Source organism: Pteropus medius, unplaced genomic scaffold (genome assembly GCF_902729225.1).
Source record: "Pteropus medius unplaced genomic scaffold, Ma_sr-lr_union100, whole genome shotgun sequence".
Classification (NCBI taxonomy): Eukaryota; Metazoa; Chordata; class Mammalia; order Chiroptera; family Pteropodidae; genus Pteropus; species Pteropus medius.
Window position 1 is genome coordinate 1,448,740 of NW_024355526.1, and position 17,930 is coordinate 1,466,669.

Consider the following 17,930-nt stretch of genomic DNA (forward strand, 5'->3'; position numbering starts at 1 on the left):
GCCAGCCGAGCGCTATGAAGGTGACCTGCTGCCCCAGGTGTGAACCCTGGTCCCCTTCCATTTCCAATTCCCCCTGGCCATTCTTAGTGGAGGTGGCTGCGAATTCCCCCTGGCCATTCTTAGTGGAGGTGGCTGCGAGCACGCCTGGTGAGCCTGGAGCCCTGGCGCCAGTGGCCACTCGGTAAGGGACGCCACACAGCTGTGCAGGGAGGGCCCGGGGCCACCGCCTTGACGGAGTTTCCCGCACTGTCGGTGCTGGCTCACGGTGGCGGTTAGTGTGGTGCGTGTCACGCACCACCCGCAAGGGACTCCTAGTTGAGAAGCACGGAGTCTCTTTCCCCACATGGAGGCCCCACCTGGAGAATCCATTGCCCCGTGGTCGGAGCACGAAGCTCACGGCCCAGCGGCTTTCCCAGAGCCACGTCCCCTGCAGGCCGGGGGGAGCAGGCACCCTGGGCAGTACCTGGGTCGCAGGACTCCTGGGGCCGCAGGGGCCTGTCGGGCCTCTCCTCGGGGCCGCAGCACGTCTGCTTCTTGGCCTTTCCGGCGGCCACACTGGCCACAGACACGAGGGGGATGGCCTGGCTCTCCTGGGGCGTGAGAAAGAAGTGGCTGCCACAGGAGCGTCCGAGGCCCGTGCCCTCAGTGACGCGAGGCCCGCGAGGAAAAGCCACTTTGGGGACCAGCTCCGTGAAAGTGGGGCAGGCGGGTTTAAGGAAGGATGACCCAGCTCGCTTCCACCTCGGCAAGTCCAGCAACTTCAGACAGTGGTCGAAAGTGTCAGAAACCTGAACACTCTTCATTAAGATGAAAAATGCAGAAAACAAAAGGATTTGCCCAAGATGTCAGCAAAGCCAGGTGACCAAGCCTAGAGCGTCACGAGTCGGCACAGTGAGGGGCACGCTGGCACAGCCCACGCACGCGCACTGGCCTAGCATCCGGGGACAGAGTGGGTACAGTCGCGGCTGCCCGTCCATGCCTCATGAGGATCCTGTGGGGGACGCGAGGTCATCCCATCTCAATGCCATCAGTCCTCCCCCCACCTTGACAAAGGAGGGTCAGGGGACACCAGGGGACAGGAGAAGACAGCTCTGCTGGAGGCAGTCAACTCAGCGTGCGCCCAGTGACCAAAGGGGCTGCATTCAGGCCCAACTGCAGACTGCCAGACGGGGCACGCAGGGGCCAGTGGGCCACCGCAGACAAGTGGCGGGCGACCAGAAGGGTCGGAGTCCAGGCCCCGAGAAGGAGCAACCTTGCCGGCCCGCTGGGGGCAGGTACTGAGCACAAGGCCCAGGGGCATGAAGCTCTGGTCCAAGAGAGACTACGGCCCCATCGTTACCTCTCACAGCCGGGGGCCCCGCGTCTGCTTACGGGGTTGAAGAGCTCCGTGGTCAGCCCCAAGTAGTTGTGCAGGGCCAGGAAGGTGACCCTCTGCAGCCGCACCATGATGATCTGAGAGATGGGTGGCCGTGAGCTGAGCTTCGACAGCCCCAGGCCGCCTCAGATGCTAGCGCCAGCGGCATGAGCATCCTGCAGTATTTTTGTAAGTTTTCCATACACCAAAAATTACTTCGGAACGAGAAATTTGAAGTTAAAAACGCTCTCTCTGGGGGGGCAGTGGGTGATCTGCCGATGTCCAAGTGATGAGGACACGTTCTCAGTGTGCAGCACACGCTGCAAAGCTTCTTCACACCTGAGTCCTCCCTGCCCCGCCCAGCGGCCCGCACTGCCAGCGGTCAGCCCTGCCTGCAGCCCCCGCCCTGCCGACCTGCGCGGGGCTGGGGACTCCGCGGCAGCTGGAAGGCCCGGGGTGGGGGGTCGGGGGTGGGGGGAAGGGGAGGTGACCCACCTGCACCACCCTCACCAGGGTTTCAGGGTATCTCTCAAAGACGCCTTGAAAGGCCACTGCTGGAAGCCGGAGGACAGTGGATGGGACGGCGGCACGGGCAGACACGGTTTTGTACGGCGCAGTGTGGCCCTGTGAGGGACGACACGCGGTCAGGCTGCCCCGCTGTGGTGGGGTTGGAGCTGGCTCTCCACCTGCCTGATGCGTGACACACAGGCCGGGCCCGGTCACGGAGGAGGGGGGCTGGGGGAGGCAGGGCGCCCATGGGCCAGGCAGCATGGCAGGAGCGGCAGCCCCACGCACAACCTCGCCCTCCGCCGCGCCCAGCTGCATCCTGCCAACGCCTCTCCTCCCGCCGCTGTGCCCGGGGACCACCCTGCCCTTTTCTGTCCCAAAGGTTCTGCCTTTGTCAAAACGCAACGCACCTGCACGCACGGAGGGCCCAGCCCGCTCCCTGCAGGGCGCACCCGGACACCGCGTGCGCCACGCGTGCGGCTCATGTCGACGCAGCGCAGCATCCCCACTGGCAGGGGGAGGACACAGCGCTGCTCCCAGGGCGGCGGCCATCACAGAGGGCCAGGCCGCGCCCCCGGGGCCGTGTGAGCACTCCTCACCCTCGCAGTGCCCGAGGAACCGCCCAGCTGTGAGACTGTCGGGTGACGTACACAGACATGCGCCCACACCGTCATCCCTCAACCATGGTGGTCCCGAGTGTTACAGCTCCGGGGTGTTGCAGGGCGGGTGCTGGCAGCCTCAGGAGGGAGCTGCCATGCCAGTGAGCCCGTGCGTCCCCGTCCTCCAGGGGCAGACAGTGGTGGACAGCACTCTGCCTCGCAGCCTTGACCACACGGCCACTGACGGGGTTACGGTTCCCCAGGGTCGCACCCCACTTTCCGAGGGACCGGCGCATGCTGGTCACTGCTCGCCTGGCGTCATGGCCGCCCAGGCGGTCATCTGGCCACACTGCACGTCTGTTTTTCACTGAGTGGCCTGTTTCCTTGACGTGGGTCTTGAGAGTTCTTCGCACACTCTGGGCACAGGTCCCCAGTCAGACGTGGGTGTCGCAGTCTGCGGCCGACTGGCTCTTCCAGCAGTGTCTCTCAGACTGCAGGCTTTAAACTTGGCGAAGTCCATCCAGCTCAGCAGCGCTGTTCTCTCATGGGTCAGGTTCTTGTGTCGCATCTACGAAACCCTGCGGCAGACATGGCCACCTGCAGTCAAGGCGAGGTGGGCTGAGGTCATTTGCGTGGGATGGCGAAGCCAGCACCGCCTGCTGAGAGGATCGTCTGCTCGCGACGGCCTCTGCGGCTGTCAGTGGCCAGCCTGCCAGCGTGCGGGCCATCTCTGGGCTCCGTGCTCGGGAGCTGATCTGTGTGTCACTGCTGCACCATCTGGTCACTCGTGGTACGGCTTGAACAAGGCGGTGTGAGTCCTCCAGCATGTTCTTTAAATTCCTTGAGCTGTTTTAGTTTCCCCGTCATCCTTATGATCCTGTAATCAACTTGCCCATTTCTAGAATCAAAAGCTCGTGGAGGTTTTGACTGGAACTGTGATGATGACTTTGGGGGGCATGCCTTCTCACCAGTACGTCTTCCGAGCGCAGCAACCAGTGTGTCCCTCGTCCCTCTGGGGCTGCTCTGGCTCCCTCACCAGCATATAGGTCCTGTGTGTGGCCTGTCAGACTGACACCCTGTATTTGTGGCTTTGGGGACTGTTGTAAATGCTGCCGTTTTTAGTGTCTCCATTCCCCATTGTTCGCTAACACGCAGAGATGCAGCTGGCTCTACGCTCTGACGCAGGCACCTTACTGAGCTCACTTGGGCCACAGAGCTTCCTGTGGACTGCCGGGTTTTGTGCTGGTTGTGGACAGAGGCCATCTGTCCTTCTTCCAACTCCAGCTCTTCGTGCCCCGCCCTGGGGAGGCCCTCAGTGCTGCTGAGCCTGGCGGCGGCTCTGAGTGAACGAGCAGGTGTTTCAGATCTTCAAAGGACCGTGTCCGTCTCGCCCGGGGAGCCCGGTGCCAGCTGCGGGCTCTCACAGACATCCTTACCTCAATCCGGGAAACTCTCTTTTCCTAGTTTTCTGAGCGTTTTTATCATGCATGGATGCTGAATCCTGGCCAACGCCTTTTCTGCCTCCACTGAGATGACAGGGTGCTACTGCTTCAGTCTGTGGATGTGGCGCATCAGACTTGTGACTGATGAGACAGTCTTACGTTCCTGAGCTAAACACCACGTGGCCTCGTGCAGTACCCTTTTTTTACATGTTGCTGGACTCGAACTGATAGCATTTTACAGGGGCGTGTGTTTCTGTTCATGAGACATTGGTGGCAATTCTCTCCTTGCAGTGTCTGTCTGTCTGGCTTGGTGTGCCCTCTGCGCTTTTCTGCGAGTTTTTGTAAAATCAGCATGATTTCTTCTTTAAATGCTGAGTGGGGTCTGCGTGAAGCCACTCATACCTGGAGTCCTCCTTCTGGGTAAGATTTCAGCCACAGGTCCGACTTGAGCTCCCGTGCAGTAGTCTGTGCCGCACTGTGGGCGTCGGCAGCTTGGCCCCGCCCAGGACTCTCTCCATGTCAGCTCCGGGGCTGCCTTCATGTGGGTGGAGTCGCTCAGCCCTCACCTTCTGGTCCCCGTGCACTTCCGACGCCGCCGGTCGGCATCTGCTCCCTGTCCCCCGCTGCCCTGGCTGGAGGCTCCCTGAGTGTGATGCTGGCCAGGAACCAGCGTTTGGGCCCAGTGGCGTTCTTGCCACCTCCCTACCTGCCGTCTCGCTGACCCCCGCTTTTATCTTGACCCCTTTCTCCCTTCCACTGGCTCTTCCCAGTTTTTCAAGGTAAAAGTGTAGGCCACTGATTTGAGACTTTCTCTCTTCTCTAGTAGAAGTATTCTAGGCTAGCGACTTTCCTCGGTGCACTAGCCTAGCTGCACTCCGCAAACCTGCAATGTGACGTTTTCATTTAGTTTGAAGTATTCTGACTTCCCTGTAACTTCTCTTTGACCGATATTTTATTTAGAAGTGTACTTTTGAATTTTCGAATATTTAGGGGATTTCCTCTATTCCTTTCTGTTACTGGTTTCTAGTTTAATACCATCACAACCAAAGAACATACACTGCACGATTCAAAATTCCTTGACATTTATTAACATTTGTTTTATGGCCCAGAACTAGTGGCTGTGGCGATGGTTCCGTGTACACCTGAAAAGAACGTGTTTTCTTCTGCTGCTCCAGTTCAATAACGTTCAACTAATCGATTAACTAATCTAGGTGGCTGCTCTGTTGTTCAGATTCTGTGTCTGCAGATTTCCCATCTCCCTCGTCTGTCAGCCAAGGAGAGCAGCAGCTGCTTCTCCTCTCGGCTTCGACACTCTGCTCCACACCGAAGTCACATCTTTGAAACCCTGTGGCTGGACGAGCATCTGTGGGACCCACGGGCCCGCGCCGCCCGTCTCTGCCCGTGGGCCACTCCGTGGCCTGAGTCTGCTTTGCGCGACGTTCACATAGCCCCTCGGCTGTCTCGCGTTTTCATGATGTGGCTTTGCCCATCCCTTTACCTTTCGCCAAATCTTCTGTGAGAACTGGGTTTCACAGAGGCCGCCAGCCCCTGGTGTGTCCACCCAATCTGACGACCCCCATCACGTGACTGGTGTCTGCAGTGCGATTCGTAAGGTTAGGGTTCGGTTACAGTTTTCCAGGGACTGCTGGTCCGCGTCAACAGGTTCTCCACCAGTCAGGTTGCGGCCACCGCTCGGTCTCGTGTCTGTGGGCGGTGGGCTCCTGCGGCCCTCGGCTGTCCGCGCTGCCTCGGATCTCTGCTCTGTCTTGCACAGGCCACGCGGGGCTAGGCTGGTTCCACTGTCTGCGCTGTGCCATACGGGGTCAGCCCTGGATACACAGGCGTTCACAGACGGACGGACGCAGTGCCCACAGCAGGATGCGCTCCTGCCTACGGGGACTCCGGCTTCGAGCTGGACAGTGGTCGGCAAAGGAGACCAGGACCCAGCCTCGCAGGCGTTTCCCACCCACAGCCTGTCTGCAGCTCGCAGCGCGCTCGGTAACTGCTCCTGCATTTGTCCAGGCTTTGGCTGCGACCAGCACGAGGGGGGCTGCGGCGTCAAGCATGGCCGAGGGCCGAGCTCCATGTCGCGCCAGGGCCGGATGAGTGTCCCCCTGGAAGGGGCACCTCCAGACTCCTTCCCTGACGTCCGCATGGCGGGGCACTGGCAGATTCCAGTCTGGGGCTCTGCCCTGGAGAAGAAACTCACAGACACTGACCTGTGGAGCCCGCCAGCCTTCCTGCAGGGAGTCCCGGGGACAAACCCTGAGCACACGCAGGCCCGCAGCCAGCCTCCAAGGAGCCTACGAGCCTTTTCTTGAACTATCTAGTCGTATAACCAGCACTCAAAGGAAGGTGTGGAATATTCACAGCGCCCAGATTATTCGGGGTTCCCTCTCCAGGCTGAATCAACCAAGTCCCGATGGCTCACAGTCAGGAAAAAACGTAGCCAAGGGCCCCAGCAGCCACTGCTGGCGTAAGCGAAGCTGCTGGAGCTCGGCCGTGTGAGCTCGTTCAAGCTGGGACGGTGGGGTTCGGCGGCTGCAGTGGAGACCGGCGGCCCACGGAGCCCAACACGGCTCCGCCGGCCCCAGGGCAGTGCGCTGACCTCCCCCGCTGCCAGTCCGGCCGTGAAGGCGCTGTGCGCTCCCTGTGTGGGTCTGGCCTCTCTGTTCCACGACACGTGTCTACAGCTCATCTGTGGTTTGTGTGGCGAGTCCAATGAGGACGTCACTCTCTCACACACAGGCTGTGGGGCACAGGAGGCCAGATCTGAGGGAGAAAGCCAAACTAAACAGAGGAGAAACCCAGAAGAGCCAGAGATGACGAGGGAACAAAAGTGGCCCTTGTTCGACATCACCCACGAGAAAAGACGATGTTTAAAAAGAAAGAGTTCCTGAAATAACAAACGTGAGAACAGAAATGAAAAGTTCGGTGGAAGGTGGGGAGATGAAGTCGGAGAAGCTCCTGGGAAGTACGGTGAAGAGGGACGGGCCGGGAGGCGTGAATCCTGAACCGAGGTCTGTGAACTGGCTCCCTCGCCCGCTCTCAGGAGGCCCAGGGAGGGCCGGCCCAGTGAGGGATGCACCCGCGTAGGCCCGAGCAGACGCGGCACGGCGGAGCCGTGGAGCTGGCGGAGCCTGGGCACTGCGAGCTCTGGGGAGCCAGACCGTCCCCCGGGCCCTGCGGCCACCGGCTGTGTGCAGGGCCCACGGAGAGAGCAGGACACGTGCACACGGCTTCACCATGGTGGGGGCAATGAGGTCACAGGGCCACCAGGACAGCCTACGGTCGACAGGGACCCAACACAAAGACTGCAAAGCACAGGAGAAGTCGGCCGCGCAGCGGGGCCTCGGCGAGTTGTGAGTACCCTTTTTGGGCAAGGGACAGTACACGAGTGGGGGTCACAGAACAAATGCGTTCTTAGAATACTGCGTTATTTTGATAAGATTTACATTTTTTAAAAACGACAAACACTAGTGCCTGGGAAGACAAAAATGATGCCCTTCCACATGACCGATCGATCCCTGTGGCCACTTTCTCCAAAGGTCACTCGTTTTTTTCTCCTAACCCAGGACCTGAGGATGAGGTGACTGCAGCAGGCTGGGGGTGCAGCTCACAGTGTGGTGAGATAGCATTCAGCTCAAGATCAGGTGCCATCAGCACCGGCCACCATGCAGACGACAGAGAAGGGCCTCTAGCGGTCTGCAGAAGCCAGGCGGCCGAGCGGAGGACGGAGCCACGGACCCTGGTTTACCGCATCCCCAGCGCAGTCAGCGCCCTCAAAGACTCAGACGCTCCCCAGCCAGAGCCACAGCCCCCACCCGCACGTCCAGGGTCCGAGTCCCAGCACAGGACTGCAGGCATGAGTGTCTCCTGCCTGGGTCAGCCCTGCTCATAGGACGTGGTGTCCCTGTCAGCCCTGGCCACACCCTGTAAAGCCCCAGGAGCAGAGCCTGAGACCAGGGTCCTGTCCACGCCTCCACCCCAGGCCCCCAATCAGCCTCAGCACGTCTGTGCCAGTCTGATGGGGGAAGGATGAGGCCTGTACACCCCAAAGTCTGTTTAGCACTCGTCCTTTGTCACGCACAAGAACTCAGGGGTGGGTTGGAGGGTACCCACCAAGGGTCCACCCATCGAGAGTGCCACACAAGTACCTGGACTCCTGGCCCTACGAGCAGGTGTCCTGGCCCAGACTGCTTAACTGCTCTGGAGACCCCCCTGTGCAGTCCTGGGAAACCGAGGTGCCAGCTGCCTTAACACGCAGCCAACGACGAAAGTAAGAGGTACAACTGCAAAGGATAAGGTGGAAATCGAGCCACCTGCTGAGTTGCACAGGGCTATGCAACCGTCAAAACAGCGTGCACGCAAGACTGGCTTTACTGTACGTGGGTTCTACTCACAAGCAAAAGACGATTAAATAAACATTAAGTTCTGGTTAACGGGGAGGGAGCAAGGCATTCTGAGCTGAGACCCTTTGCAGCTGGGGATGGGCACGCAGACCGACTCTGCTCCCTGCCACTTCAGAGTATGTTTGAAATGTTCCATAACGACAAGTTTAAAAACCATGAGAGGACATGAGATGCTGTGTTTCAGCCGATTAGACTAGCGAGAATCAAGTATGAAGTGGCTCGCTCGTGGTCGGGGCGAGCAGGCGGGCACCCTCAATCGTGGCTGGCTGCCCAGCCTCTGGGCAGGGGGTGGGCATCTGTGGGCTCTCCTGAGGGGCTGACCTCCAGGGTGGGCTTCCAACACAGGAAGCGCCGTCCGTACAGGAGCACGCACCCAGCAGAGCCACAGAGGATTGGGCACGACAGAGAGCTGCGTGCTAGCACACAGGACCCCGAGAGGGTCCCCCTGAGAAGGGGCCTCGGGCCGGAAGGATGGGGCGACACGCCCCTACATGATACTCTGCCTTTTGAAGCCTGGACACATGCACGTGTGACCAGTCCAAATAGCAGTCGTCTAAGCGACGACCACAGCTCTTCATAAAGGCACAGAGCTGCTTCAGCAACCCACCCCACCCCTCGACCCCCGGGGTCCCGCCCCTGTACACAAAGCTGTCCTCAGGCCCCACCCAGCCCACCCCATAGAACCCACCCTAGGCCCCGCCCCCCAACACCCACCACCCTTGGGCCAGCCTGCGCAGCGGGGAGCCGGGCTTGGGTGAAGGGCTGCCGGCCAAGTGGGCCAGGGTGGACAGGGCTGCGGGACTCACGGTGATGACATCCAGGATGCTGAGGAGGCTGTGGACGCTGTCTCCAGCCAGAACCTCCTTGACCGCCACCTCAGTGCCGTCCTGCTCTTGGGAAACAGAGCAGAGTCACCCACAGGGGGAGGCCTGGCCCAGGCCAGCCAGGCAAACCGACCCTCGCCACCCGTCGGCCTCCCCGGGCCGGCTTGCACGGTACACGGGGTGATGAACTTGGTAGCCGAGGACAGAAATCGTGAGAGGCAACAAGAGATGTGGGGACACCCGGCCGGCGGCACGGATGTGCAGCCGCATGGCGCGTCCTCACCGGTAGGCCTGACGGGGGGCGCTGTGGCGCCAACCTTGTCATGCTTGGCAGGGATAACAGCATTTCACATATCTTCCCACGGGATTCACAGAGAAAGAACGTCCTGCTGGTGGCTTAATGGTCGTGATGCCTAACGATAGGACAAGCTCTGAGAACGCGTCATCCGGAGTTTTCGTCACTGCGTGAACCTCACAGACCCAAGAGATATGGCCTGCACAGCACGTCACAGGGCCCAGCTCTGTGGGCAGCCGTGACGATGGGACATGCTGTGTGTCTAAGTGTATCTGGATGTAGACAAGTACAGTAAAAACATGGCATAAAAGAGAAAAACCAGGACGGCCGCACAGGGCGCTCAGCACGAATGGAGCCTGCGGGGCTGGCAGCTGCTCTGAGTCTGAGTGAGTGGCTGTGATGGCCTGGGGTGCCACTGTCCACGGCTGCAGATTTATACACTCTGGACACCGAGTGCATGAGCGTTTTTATACACACGCTGATTTGTAAAATAAAGTTCATGTTTATAAAAAGTATTTTTATAATTTATAAAAAACTTATTAAAAATTTCCTCAATGATATTCTTAGCCTACTGTGACTTTTTTACTGCATAAACTTTTACATTTTATAAAATAAAAACCTTGCATTCAGCAATGTGTTTTGCTACGATGTGATAACAGCAGCATCCCTGGGGACAGGAACTCTCCAGCTCCACTATAACTCATGGGACCCCCGCAGTACCCAGCGGTCCCCAACCTCTGTGGCACCAGGGACCGGGGCTCCTATGAGAATCTAACACCTGAGGACCTGAGGTGGAGCTGAGGCAATGATGCTGGCACTGGGGAGCGGCTGCAGATACAGATGAAGCTTTGCTTCTTGCCCGCTAGTCACCTCCTGCTGTGTGGCCCCGTACCTAACAGGCCACTACCAGCACCAGTCCGCGGCCGGGGGGTTGGGGACCGCGGGCATATTCAATCTGTTGTTGACCGAAACGTTATTCGGCACATGGCTGTGTCGGAGCTTCATCTCCCCCTGACCCAGGAAGACCCTTGGAATCTGTTCAAACCTGGCAGTCAGCCTGTGGGACGACCACTGCCCTGGATGCCACAGCCTGACTGCAGGAGCCCAGACAAAGGCCTTTTCCTTTCTAGTTATACCATCGGGTCCAGCCGTAGCCATGCATGAGAATTCTACAGACAGCACCGTGGTTTAGAGACCATGAGGACATGCAGGAGCCCCAGGGCTCCGGCAGGTGGCAGCTACCACCAAGCTGGGAGTGAGCGCGTGCAGCCCGGGTTTGCTAAGTGTCTGCTTTAGCAGTTACGAGCACTGGGGAGCCCGGGTCACACTGACCAGGGCGAATGAACCCGTACGCCCTCCTGGAAAGCAATGCGACCTTGGCAGTTTTGGCATGGAGGTCACCCCAGCAATTGTGATTAAGGGGGTAATGTGACAGACAGGAAACAAGTATTCTGCTTCCAGATGAACTAATACCTTGTTTCCTTAGAGCTAAAACTGTTCATAGCCTGAAACCTGAAAAAAAGGCCAGGCCACGACTGATCATGGCAGACTGATACCCAACCACGGAGGGGCGTCCCAAGAAAGTGGCAGACACATTTTAAAATGCCCAGACATGCGATGTGAAACGCAGAAATAAAACCACTACCTGCCACTGAGCCTACCAGACAGAAGGTACGTGCGTACGTGAGATAGCTGCCAGCTTAGAAGAGGCAGCCACGTTCTAATGTTGGGGTCGAGTGTGCCTTTTCCTCAAAGAACTGAAATTTAAACTTCTGCACACACTTTTCAATGGAAGACTTTTACCCTCCACCTTGCCCGCCCGCAGAGGGCCTGCCCGCTCAGGCGCTGGGGGTTCTCACCGTGTCCTGGATGCAGACGTCCAGCCGCCCGTCCTGCACCACATAGATGCTGGTGTCCGGCTCGCCCGGCCGGAAGATATGCTCCCCTTCGAGCAGCTGCACGAACACCATGTGTTTGCAGAGTTCCAGGAACAGTGGCTTCTCAAAGTGGCCCAGGACCCTGCAAGAACCAGAGCACATGTGGGGTGCCCTGCAGGGAGGCGGGAAGGCCTTTGGAAAAGGCCGATGGGGGTCCAGGCCACCGTCACCATACCCAGACCCACGGAGCTGGCTTTCCCAGGGCTGCAGCCCGGGATCACTGTCAGGACAGATCTTAAACTTCGGGAACCCCCATAAGCTGTTTTCTCACGAGCTCAAAGGGCTCTGGCGCTGTGACTGTGAACTCGGACCAGGCTGAGGGGCACCCTCCCCGGACAGTGAAACAGTGGCAGAAAGGGTCTGGAGAGAGATACAAGGTACCCAGACATTGCACACTCACTGGACATGACGACACGGGGGCACAGAAATACAGCAGTGACGCGACGGTGGGGGCCCCACTAACTACCGGGCAAACGTGGCAGGAGGAGGGCAGCCCCGCCAACCGAAGGCAGCCACAGGGAAGCAGCAGGTGGCCGCCAGGCTGCAGCGTCCCCGGTGAGCACGCCTCCTGGGCCCGCTGTGCTCACCGCACGTTTTTCAGCATGTAGAGAACTTCCGACGGCAGGTGCGAGTTCTTCACGTCGAACTCCGTGAGGTCGGCCTCCAGCAAGGAGGGTGGTGGCTCCTTTGGCTGCAGGGTGGGGTACTCCTTCTTGAAACGCAGGATCCTATAGAGCAAGACCCAGACACTGGAGCAGAAGCCAAGGGGTGCACAGCAGGAGTGTGAACACTGCGGGCCCCGAGGCGGGGAAGCCACGGCAGCTGTGACATCCGGGGTCACCAGTTCCCACTGGGGGCAGGGCGGCTGGGATGCGATGTGGTCTCTAGGGCATCCAGTACCTCTTAGCCAAAGACAGCACCTTCGTCCTCTTCCTCACCCGCTGCCGGGGGGCGGCCGTGCTCCCCACAAGCGTGTTGGGGAGCGTGGTCACCTGCAGAGGACAGGCGAGGCCAAGTCGCACCCCTGAGCCTGGGGAGACCCAGTTCTCGGGCTCAGGACTGCCCCGTGGGCTGCCCATGGTGCCAACATCAGCCTGCCCAGCACGTGGCCCATCCCTGGTGCTGCTGACAATGATGTGCCACACAGCCACTTCCCCACACAGCCGGCACCGCCTGCGGAGCTCCTGTGTCCCTCTGCCGGGAAGGATGGCGCTGTCCGGCTGCCCGGATTACCTTCCTCATGATCTTCCGGCCGTAGAACATCACTTTGTCCCGCTTCCGGAACCTGTACTGGGGCGTGGGCTGCATGTGGCCTGAGAGGGGGAGTGAGGGCCGCCTGAGGGCTCCATAAGGGCCATGAGCTCAGGCTGGCTCTCCCACCCCATCACGCACACATGGGAAAGGGCCCCGGCGAGCATCCCAGGGCTGTCACAGGCCAGGCAGAGGCAGCAAGACTGGCAGCTCTCATGGCACCCTGCTCGGAACGTGGGCCAACCAAGCCGGGCAGATGTAGTTCTGTGGGCCCCGTGGGCCCAGCCTTGGCTGCTACGGGCCGGCACTTTCCAACAGCAGCCACTATGAGGGTTGCTCCTGGAAGCCAGACATGGGGAGCCACCCACACCCCTTCGTCCAGTCCTCAGAGCGGAGCCTGAGGTGCTGTACTCACGGGATCGGCCAGACCTCCTGTATATGAGGACAGCGGCGCCAGCGAAGGCCAAGGCCAGGACGGCTCCGATCGCCATCCCCATCAGCTGGGCGAGGGCGCAGACAGGGCACTGTCAGCAAGTGCCACAAAGCCCCCCACCCCAGACCCCTGGGGAGAGCCTGCCACCTGTGAGGCAGTTACCATGGTGGGTGGCGGGAGCTGCTCTATCCACTGCAGCCACCAGGAGTGCAGGGAAGGGACCAGACAGACGCCAGCCTGGAGGGGACGCCATGGGTCAGAGAGGGCAGCGAGAACAGGGCTCCCACTCAGGAGGGCCTCTCCAGAAAGGAGCATCTTCCGGGAGCACAGAGGCCTGTCTCCAAGGACACCAGGACAGCCGGACTGGGCCAGCAGCTGGGCTCTTCGCCGCCGCCGCTCCAGGCACGATGAATGCACCAAGTCCTGGGCTTTCTGGGTCCACAGGATGGAAGTCCCAAGCAAAAGGCGCAGCTGGCCCACAGGGAGTGCCAAGGCCATCTCTCGGCGCCCTCTGCTGCCCCGGGGCACGCGGCGGCCCAAGCAGCGGCAGTGCTGAGGAGCCCCACAGAACCATCGGGGTTCTGATGTTAAATACTAGCTCACAGCACAGAAGGGTTGTCGTCTGTTCCCCCATAGCCCAGGAAGGAGGTGAGCTCAGATGGGGAGCAGGCAGGGGCTGCAGCCACCCATGCAGAGGACACTCCGTCCATCTATGCGCCTCCCCAGGCAGCCAGGAACAGGCCAGGTGGGGCACTTGCTGGCTCTGCCGTCTCTGCACCAGTGCGTGGCCTGGAGCAGTGCACCTGACACCTCAGAGCCAGGACCAGACATGGCTTCGGTGCAGAAACCACGGGAACGGAGGAGCACTCGAAGCAGCCTCTCACAAGCCGGACGCTCCATCAGGCAGTGAGCAAGTGGCCCAGAAAACACAGCCCCTGAATTTGGTTCAGGAGGCAAACGGAAGCACGGGGCCTGCTGTCCCTCCCGGCCTACCCGTGTGCTCAGCAACCGTGGCCACACCCTCCATTGAAATGTGTCCCTCAGAGCTCAGCCACCACTCTGGGACAGGCAGGACTGTCCACAGACAGGTCACGAGGTGCCCCATGGCCTATGCTCACATTCTTCACGGGCGTGCACTCAGACTTAGAGCTTTTCACGGCTGTTTCGATGCATCAAATTGTCTGCTTTAGGAATAAAAGCCTTTGTGATGTGGCTACAGATGTTCCACTGAGAAAAAGACTCTCCGACAAAATGAATACGTGAAGTCCTAACGAGAGCCAGGGACTGACGGCTGCGACCTCGGGGGAAGAACGGGCAGGGCCTCAGTTGAGGGGCAGAGGCCCGCGCTGCCACACTCGTACTCAGCAGGCTCCAAGGGACTGCTGGCGGAGCAGAAGCTAAGCACTAAGGGCTCCCTTTCTCCTGGTCCAGAAATAACCCTTGTCCCATACCTGGAACCCTCCGGTCCCATACCTCCGGGCTGACATCCTCCTCATGCTCCATGGCTGAAAGGACACAAATGGTCGGGGTGAAAAGCAGGCAGGGTGGCTCAGGTGAGGCAGGGGTCCCAGCGGCTTGCGATCACATGGGAGAACCGTGTTCTCAGGCGCTCCCAGGGCTCCTTCCCTGTTAAATGCCGTTTCCCTGGGAAGAAAACCTAGGTGAATCCGTCTTCATGAAGAAAAGCTACTTTTTCGGAAGCATGAGAGCCATGCCCCTCTCCGAAAACAGCCCTTGTGTGGCTGCCTGTTCCCTAGAATAGCAGCCAAGTCTCCGCCCCTTGCCCCTCGCCCAGCTGGCCAAGGGCACTGGGAGCAGCTGGGCCCAAGCCTAGCGCTAACGGTACCGGAGCTGCGGAGGGGCTGGCTGGGCAGTGGCAGGCTGGGACAGACCCTACCCAGTGGGAGGTGCCTGGGGATATCCCATCCAATGTGGCTGAGCCCTCAGGTGGGTGTGTTGGGTCCAGGGATGATGAACTTGGGGACTGGCCCTGCTCACCCGGCCTCTGTACCGTAGCGAAAAGCTAGGTCTGGGGCCTTTGGCCGGTGGCTCCCAGGCCCCTTAGTAAAGCAGTAGCAAGGGAGGTTTATCTCTTCCAAAATCCCACTCCAGGAAGTCGGAGAGCAGAAGCAGGTATGGGGTCACACGTCCTGTGCCCTCTTCGTCCTAACTGGGAAACCCTTCCTTCTCAGGTGAGTCTCCTCAAGGGCCAGCAGGTCCCTAGCTCTGCAGCCACTACTGCCCTGATCAGGACGGTGTCCCCAGCTCCCCGCTCCCCGACTTGTGCTGGGGTGGAGCTCACCCTGCTGGCACCTGCCAGGCTCCACCTGGGACAGCCCTGTAACAGAAGGAAGGCAACCCAGCGCAGAATGGAGGCCTGGGCCTCGGGACTGGCGACCTGGAGGGCCCTGGGTGTCAAGGGGAATGGCATTAAGGCCACCGGGGTTAGGGGGCTGTCACGCTTGGAGGATGTCAGGATTAGGGCTGTAAGACTTGGGGGATAACGGGGTTAGGGAACTGGCAGGTTAGGAGGTGTCTGGGTTAGGGAACAGGAATATCAGAGGGTGTAGGAGTTAGGGGGCCATCGGAGTTATAAAGGCATCAGGATTAGGGAGTGTCATGGCTGGGACATTGAGGTTAGGAAAGCGTAAGCATTATGGAGGCATCAGGGTATTGAGGGGGTGCCAGGGTTAGGGGGCAGTTACCGATAGGGAGGTTTCAGGCATTAGGAGCATTTAGCCGGAGACTGCTGGTTTCAGAACATTGTTAGAGGCAGCACCAGTGTTGCAGGCGCGTCACAAAGTGTCTCGAGCTGGGGAGCTTGGTGCCAGGGGGGTGCTGTGATCCAGGGGCCGGTGCCACAAAGACTTGGGGGGTTCGAGGGGAGAGCAGGTGCTGCTGGAAACGGGGATCCAGGGGGCGTCAAAAGTTACAGTGACGTAGTTCAGGGCGTCAGAGTTACAGTGGACGTGGGTCTGGTGCAATGGAGCTGTTATGGACGGAAGGTGCAGGAGCCGTCGGTGCGAAGCGATGCGGGTTCAGGGGCGTCGGAGTTACAGGGACATGGGTTCAGGGGCGTCAGGGTCTGAGGCAGCGGTCGATGTCCGCGGGACCGAGAGGACGCAGCATGCGGCTCCCTGCGCAGGGCGGGCGAGCCGTGGGGCAGTGTGCGCCCCAGCGCGCGTTGGGGGAACTGCCGCTACCCCTCCGACAGGGCTGGAACCCCGGCTTGCCACCTCCGGGCTCTCGGCGGCGACTCACCGAGACCGCGCACCCACGACGCCCGCCGCCGGCGCCGGATCTTCCTGCGCATTGGCCGGGCCCCGAAGGCCCCGCCCCCTCGCAAGGCCGCGGCCGCGCATTGGACGCAGCGAAGCCAATCGGAGCGGCTCTTGCTGCGGCGCGCCGACCCGGGGCGCCGGAAGCCGCCGTGGGCGCCGGAAGCGGAGTGCGGCGGGGCCGGGTCGCCGCACGAGGCCGGCTGGACTGCGGCAGGGCGGGTGAGGGCCGGCATGGGGCTCCTGAGCGCGGCAGCTCGCTGCCTCGTGCGCGGTGCCGACCGGATGAGCAAGTGGACCAGCAAGCGGGGCCCGCGTACCTTCTACAAGAGCCGCGGCACGAAGGGCACTGGCGTCCACTCCCGCGGCGGGAAGTTCGTGCTGGTCAAGGAGATGGTGCCGGAGCTGGTGGTGCCCGAGCTGGCCGGCTTCAAGCTGAAGCCCTACGTGAACTACCGCGTCCCGGCGGGCACGGACACGCCCCTGACGGCGGAGCAGCTCTTTCGGGAAACGGCGGCGCCTGCCATCGAAAGGGACTTCAAGGACGGGACTTTCGACCCTGAGCACCTGGAGAAGTACGGCTTCGAGCCCTCGCAGGAAGGCAAGCTCTTCCAGCTGTACCCCAAGAACTTCCCCCGCTAGCGGCAGCGCTGCTGTGGCCTGCAAGCCGAGCGTGGCGCCCGGCCATCCTCACGACCCTGGCCCCGGAGGTGGGGGGCGGGAAGCCGGGTCCCTCACGTCGTCTATTAAAGACCTTGGCTACCATGCAGCTTATTTTTGGCATCTGGTCATTGTGAAACTAAAGCGTGCAGCTGGCAGGTCGGGGTTGCTGACCCAGGCGGCGCTCGCAGAGCCTGTTCCGGTGGTTGCGGGCAGCAGGCCAGCAGCAAGAACGCCTCGCTCAGCCTGCGGTTCACGCCACAGCCACGCGGCAGCACCGCTCGATTCATCCCCCAGCTGCTTGCCGCCCCTCTCTGCCCCTCTCTGCCAGCCGGCGATGAGCTCATCCTGTCTGGGCCCAGAGCAGTGTGGGTGGGGATCGGGTGAAAGAAACTGCTCCCTTTGGGGCAGACCCAAAGACAGGCCACCCCAGGCTAGCGCCGAAGCTAGCACTTCTCTAGTCATCCAGTCTCTCCCGTGTGCCTGTTGCAGCGCATCTTCCCTCCCGCCTTCTGGACGCGGACTCATTTATCCATGTGTTAAATTAACAAGCTCTAGAGGGGCTGTTTCCCTATTGGAATAAGTGGGCCGTTAGCTAGGAACGGACCATACAGTGGACTGATTTCTTGAAACACATTCTGACCTAGAGTGGCTAGTTGCATTGTATCAAAAAATGCAGCAAAGTTGAAGTGCACGGTTTCTCACTCGACACCCGTGGATCCTATCGGTGAAGCCGAGGATTCAGCAAACTCGGATCCTTAACGAGGAAGCGTGATTATCCCACCCCACTGACACTGGAGTTCACTGCACGCTAGGGCAACGCAGCGTACACACCTTTCCTGCAAGGGAGGCTAATACATGTCATGACAGGGTGATCTTTTTAAAAGTTCATAAACTACTTCTGATATGATAAAGTAGCTTTAAAAAAACAATTTTGT

General features: G+C 60.2%; 2 protein-coding genes across 20 annotated transcripts in view; one reads left to right on the top strand and one right to left on the bottom strand.

Moving 5' to 3' along the window:
- PNPLA7 (patatin like domain 7, lysophospholipase) overlaps positions 1 to 16,392 on the bottom strand; it is a 55,670-nt gene extending 39,278 nt beyond the window's left edge. For 14 of the 19 annotated variants that reach the window (XM_039858984.1, XM_039858987.1, XM_039858983.1 and 11 more), the window contains exons 1-12: positions 16,316 to 16,392; positions 14,528 to 14,698; positions 13,217 to 13,291; positions 13,037 to 13,121; positions 12,604 to 12,683; positions 12,271 to 12,362; positions 11,958 to 12,098; positions 11,293 to 11,452; positions 9,121 to 9,201; positions 1,850 to 1,978; positions 1,372 to 1,452; positions 464 to 590 (exon numbers count right to left, since the gene is read on the bottom strand). In XM_039858984.1, the coding sequence (XP_039714918.1) occupies positions 464 to 590; positions 1,372 to 1,452; positions 1,850 to 1,978; positions 9,121 to 9,201; positions 11,293 to 11,452; positions 11,958 to 12,098; positions 12,271 to 12,362; positions 12,604 to 12,683; positions 13,037 to 13,121; positions 13,217 to 13,291; positions 14,528 to 14,557 (1,081 nt within the window). In that variant the 5' untranslated portion in view covers positions 14,558 to 14,698; positions 16,316 to 16,392. The other 5 variants (XM_039858979.1, XM_039858980.1, XM_039858982.1 and 2 more) reach the window with 5 other exon arrangements.
- Positions 16,393 to 16,484: 92 nt separating this feature from the next.
- MRPL41 (mitochondrial ribosomal protein L41) lies at positions 16,485 to 17,106 on the top strand. Its single transcript, XM_039859034.1, has one exon. It carries the CDS (start codon positions 16,567 to 16,569, stop codon positions 16,972 to 16,974), a length of 408 nt encoding a protein of 135 aa, XP_039714968.1. The 5' UTR covers positions 16,485 to 16,566; the 3' UTR covers positions 16,975 to 17,106.
- Positions 17,107 to 17,930: the final 824 nt, after the last annotated feature.

What these genes read in the sequence shown, in the direction of transcription:
- MRPL41 (XM_039859034.1), top strand. Translation starts at nt 16,567, where the DNA reads ATGGGGCTCCTGAGCGCGGCAGCTCGCTGCCTCGTGCGCGGTGCCGAC.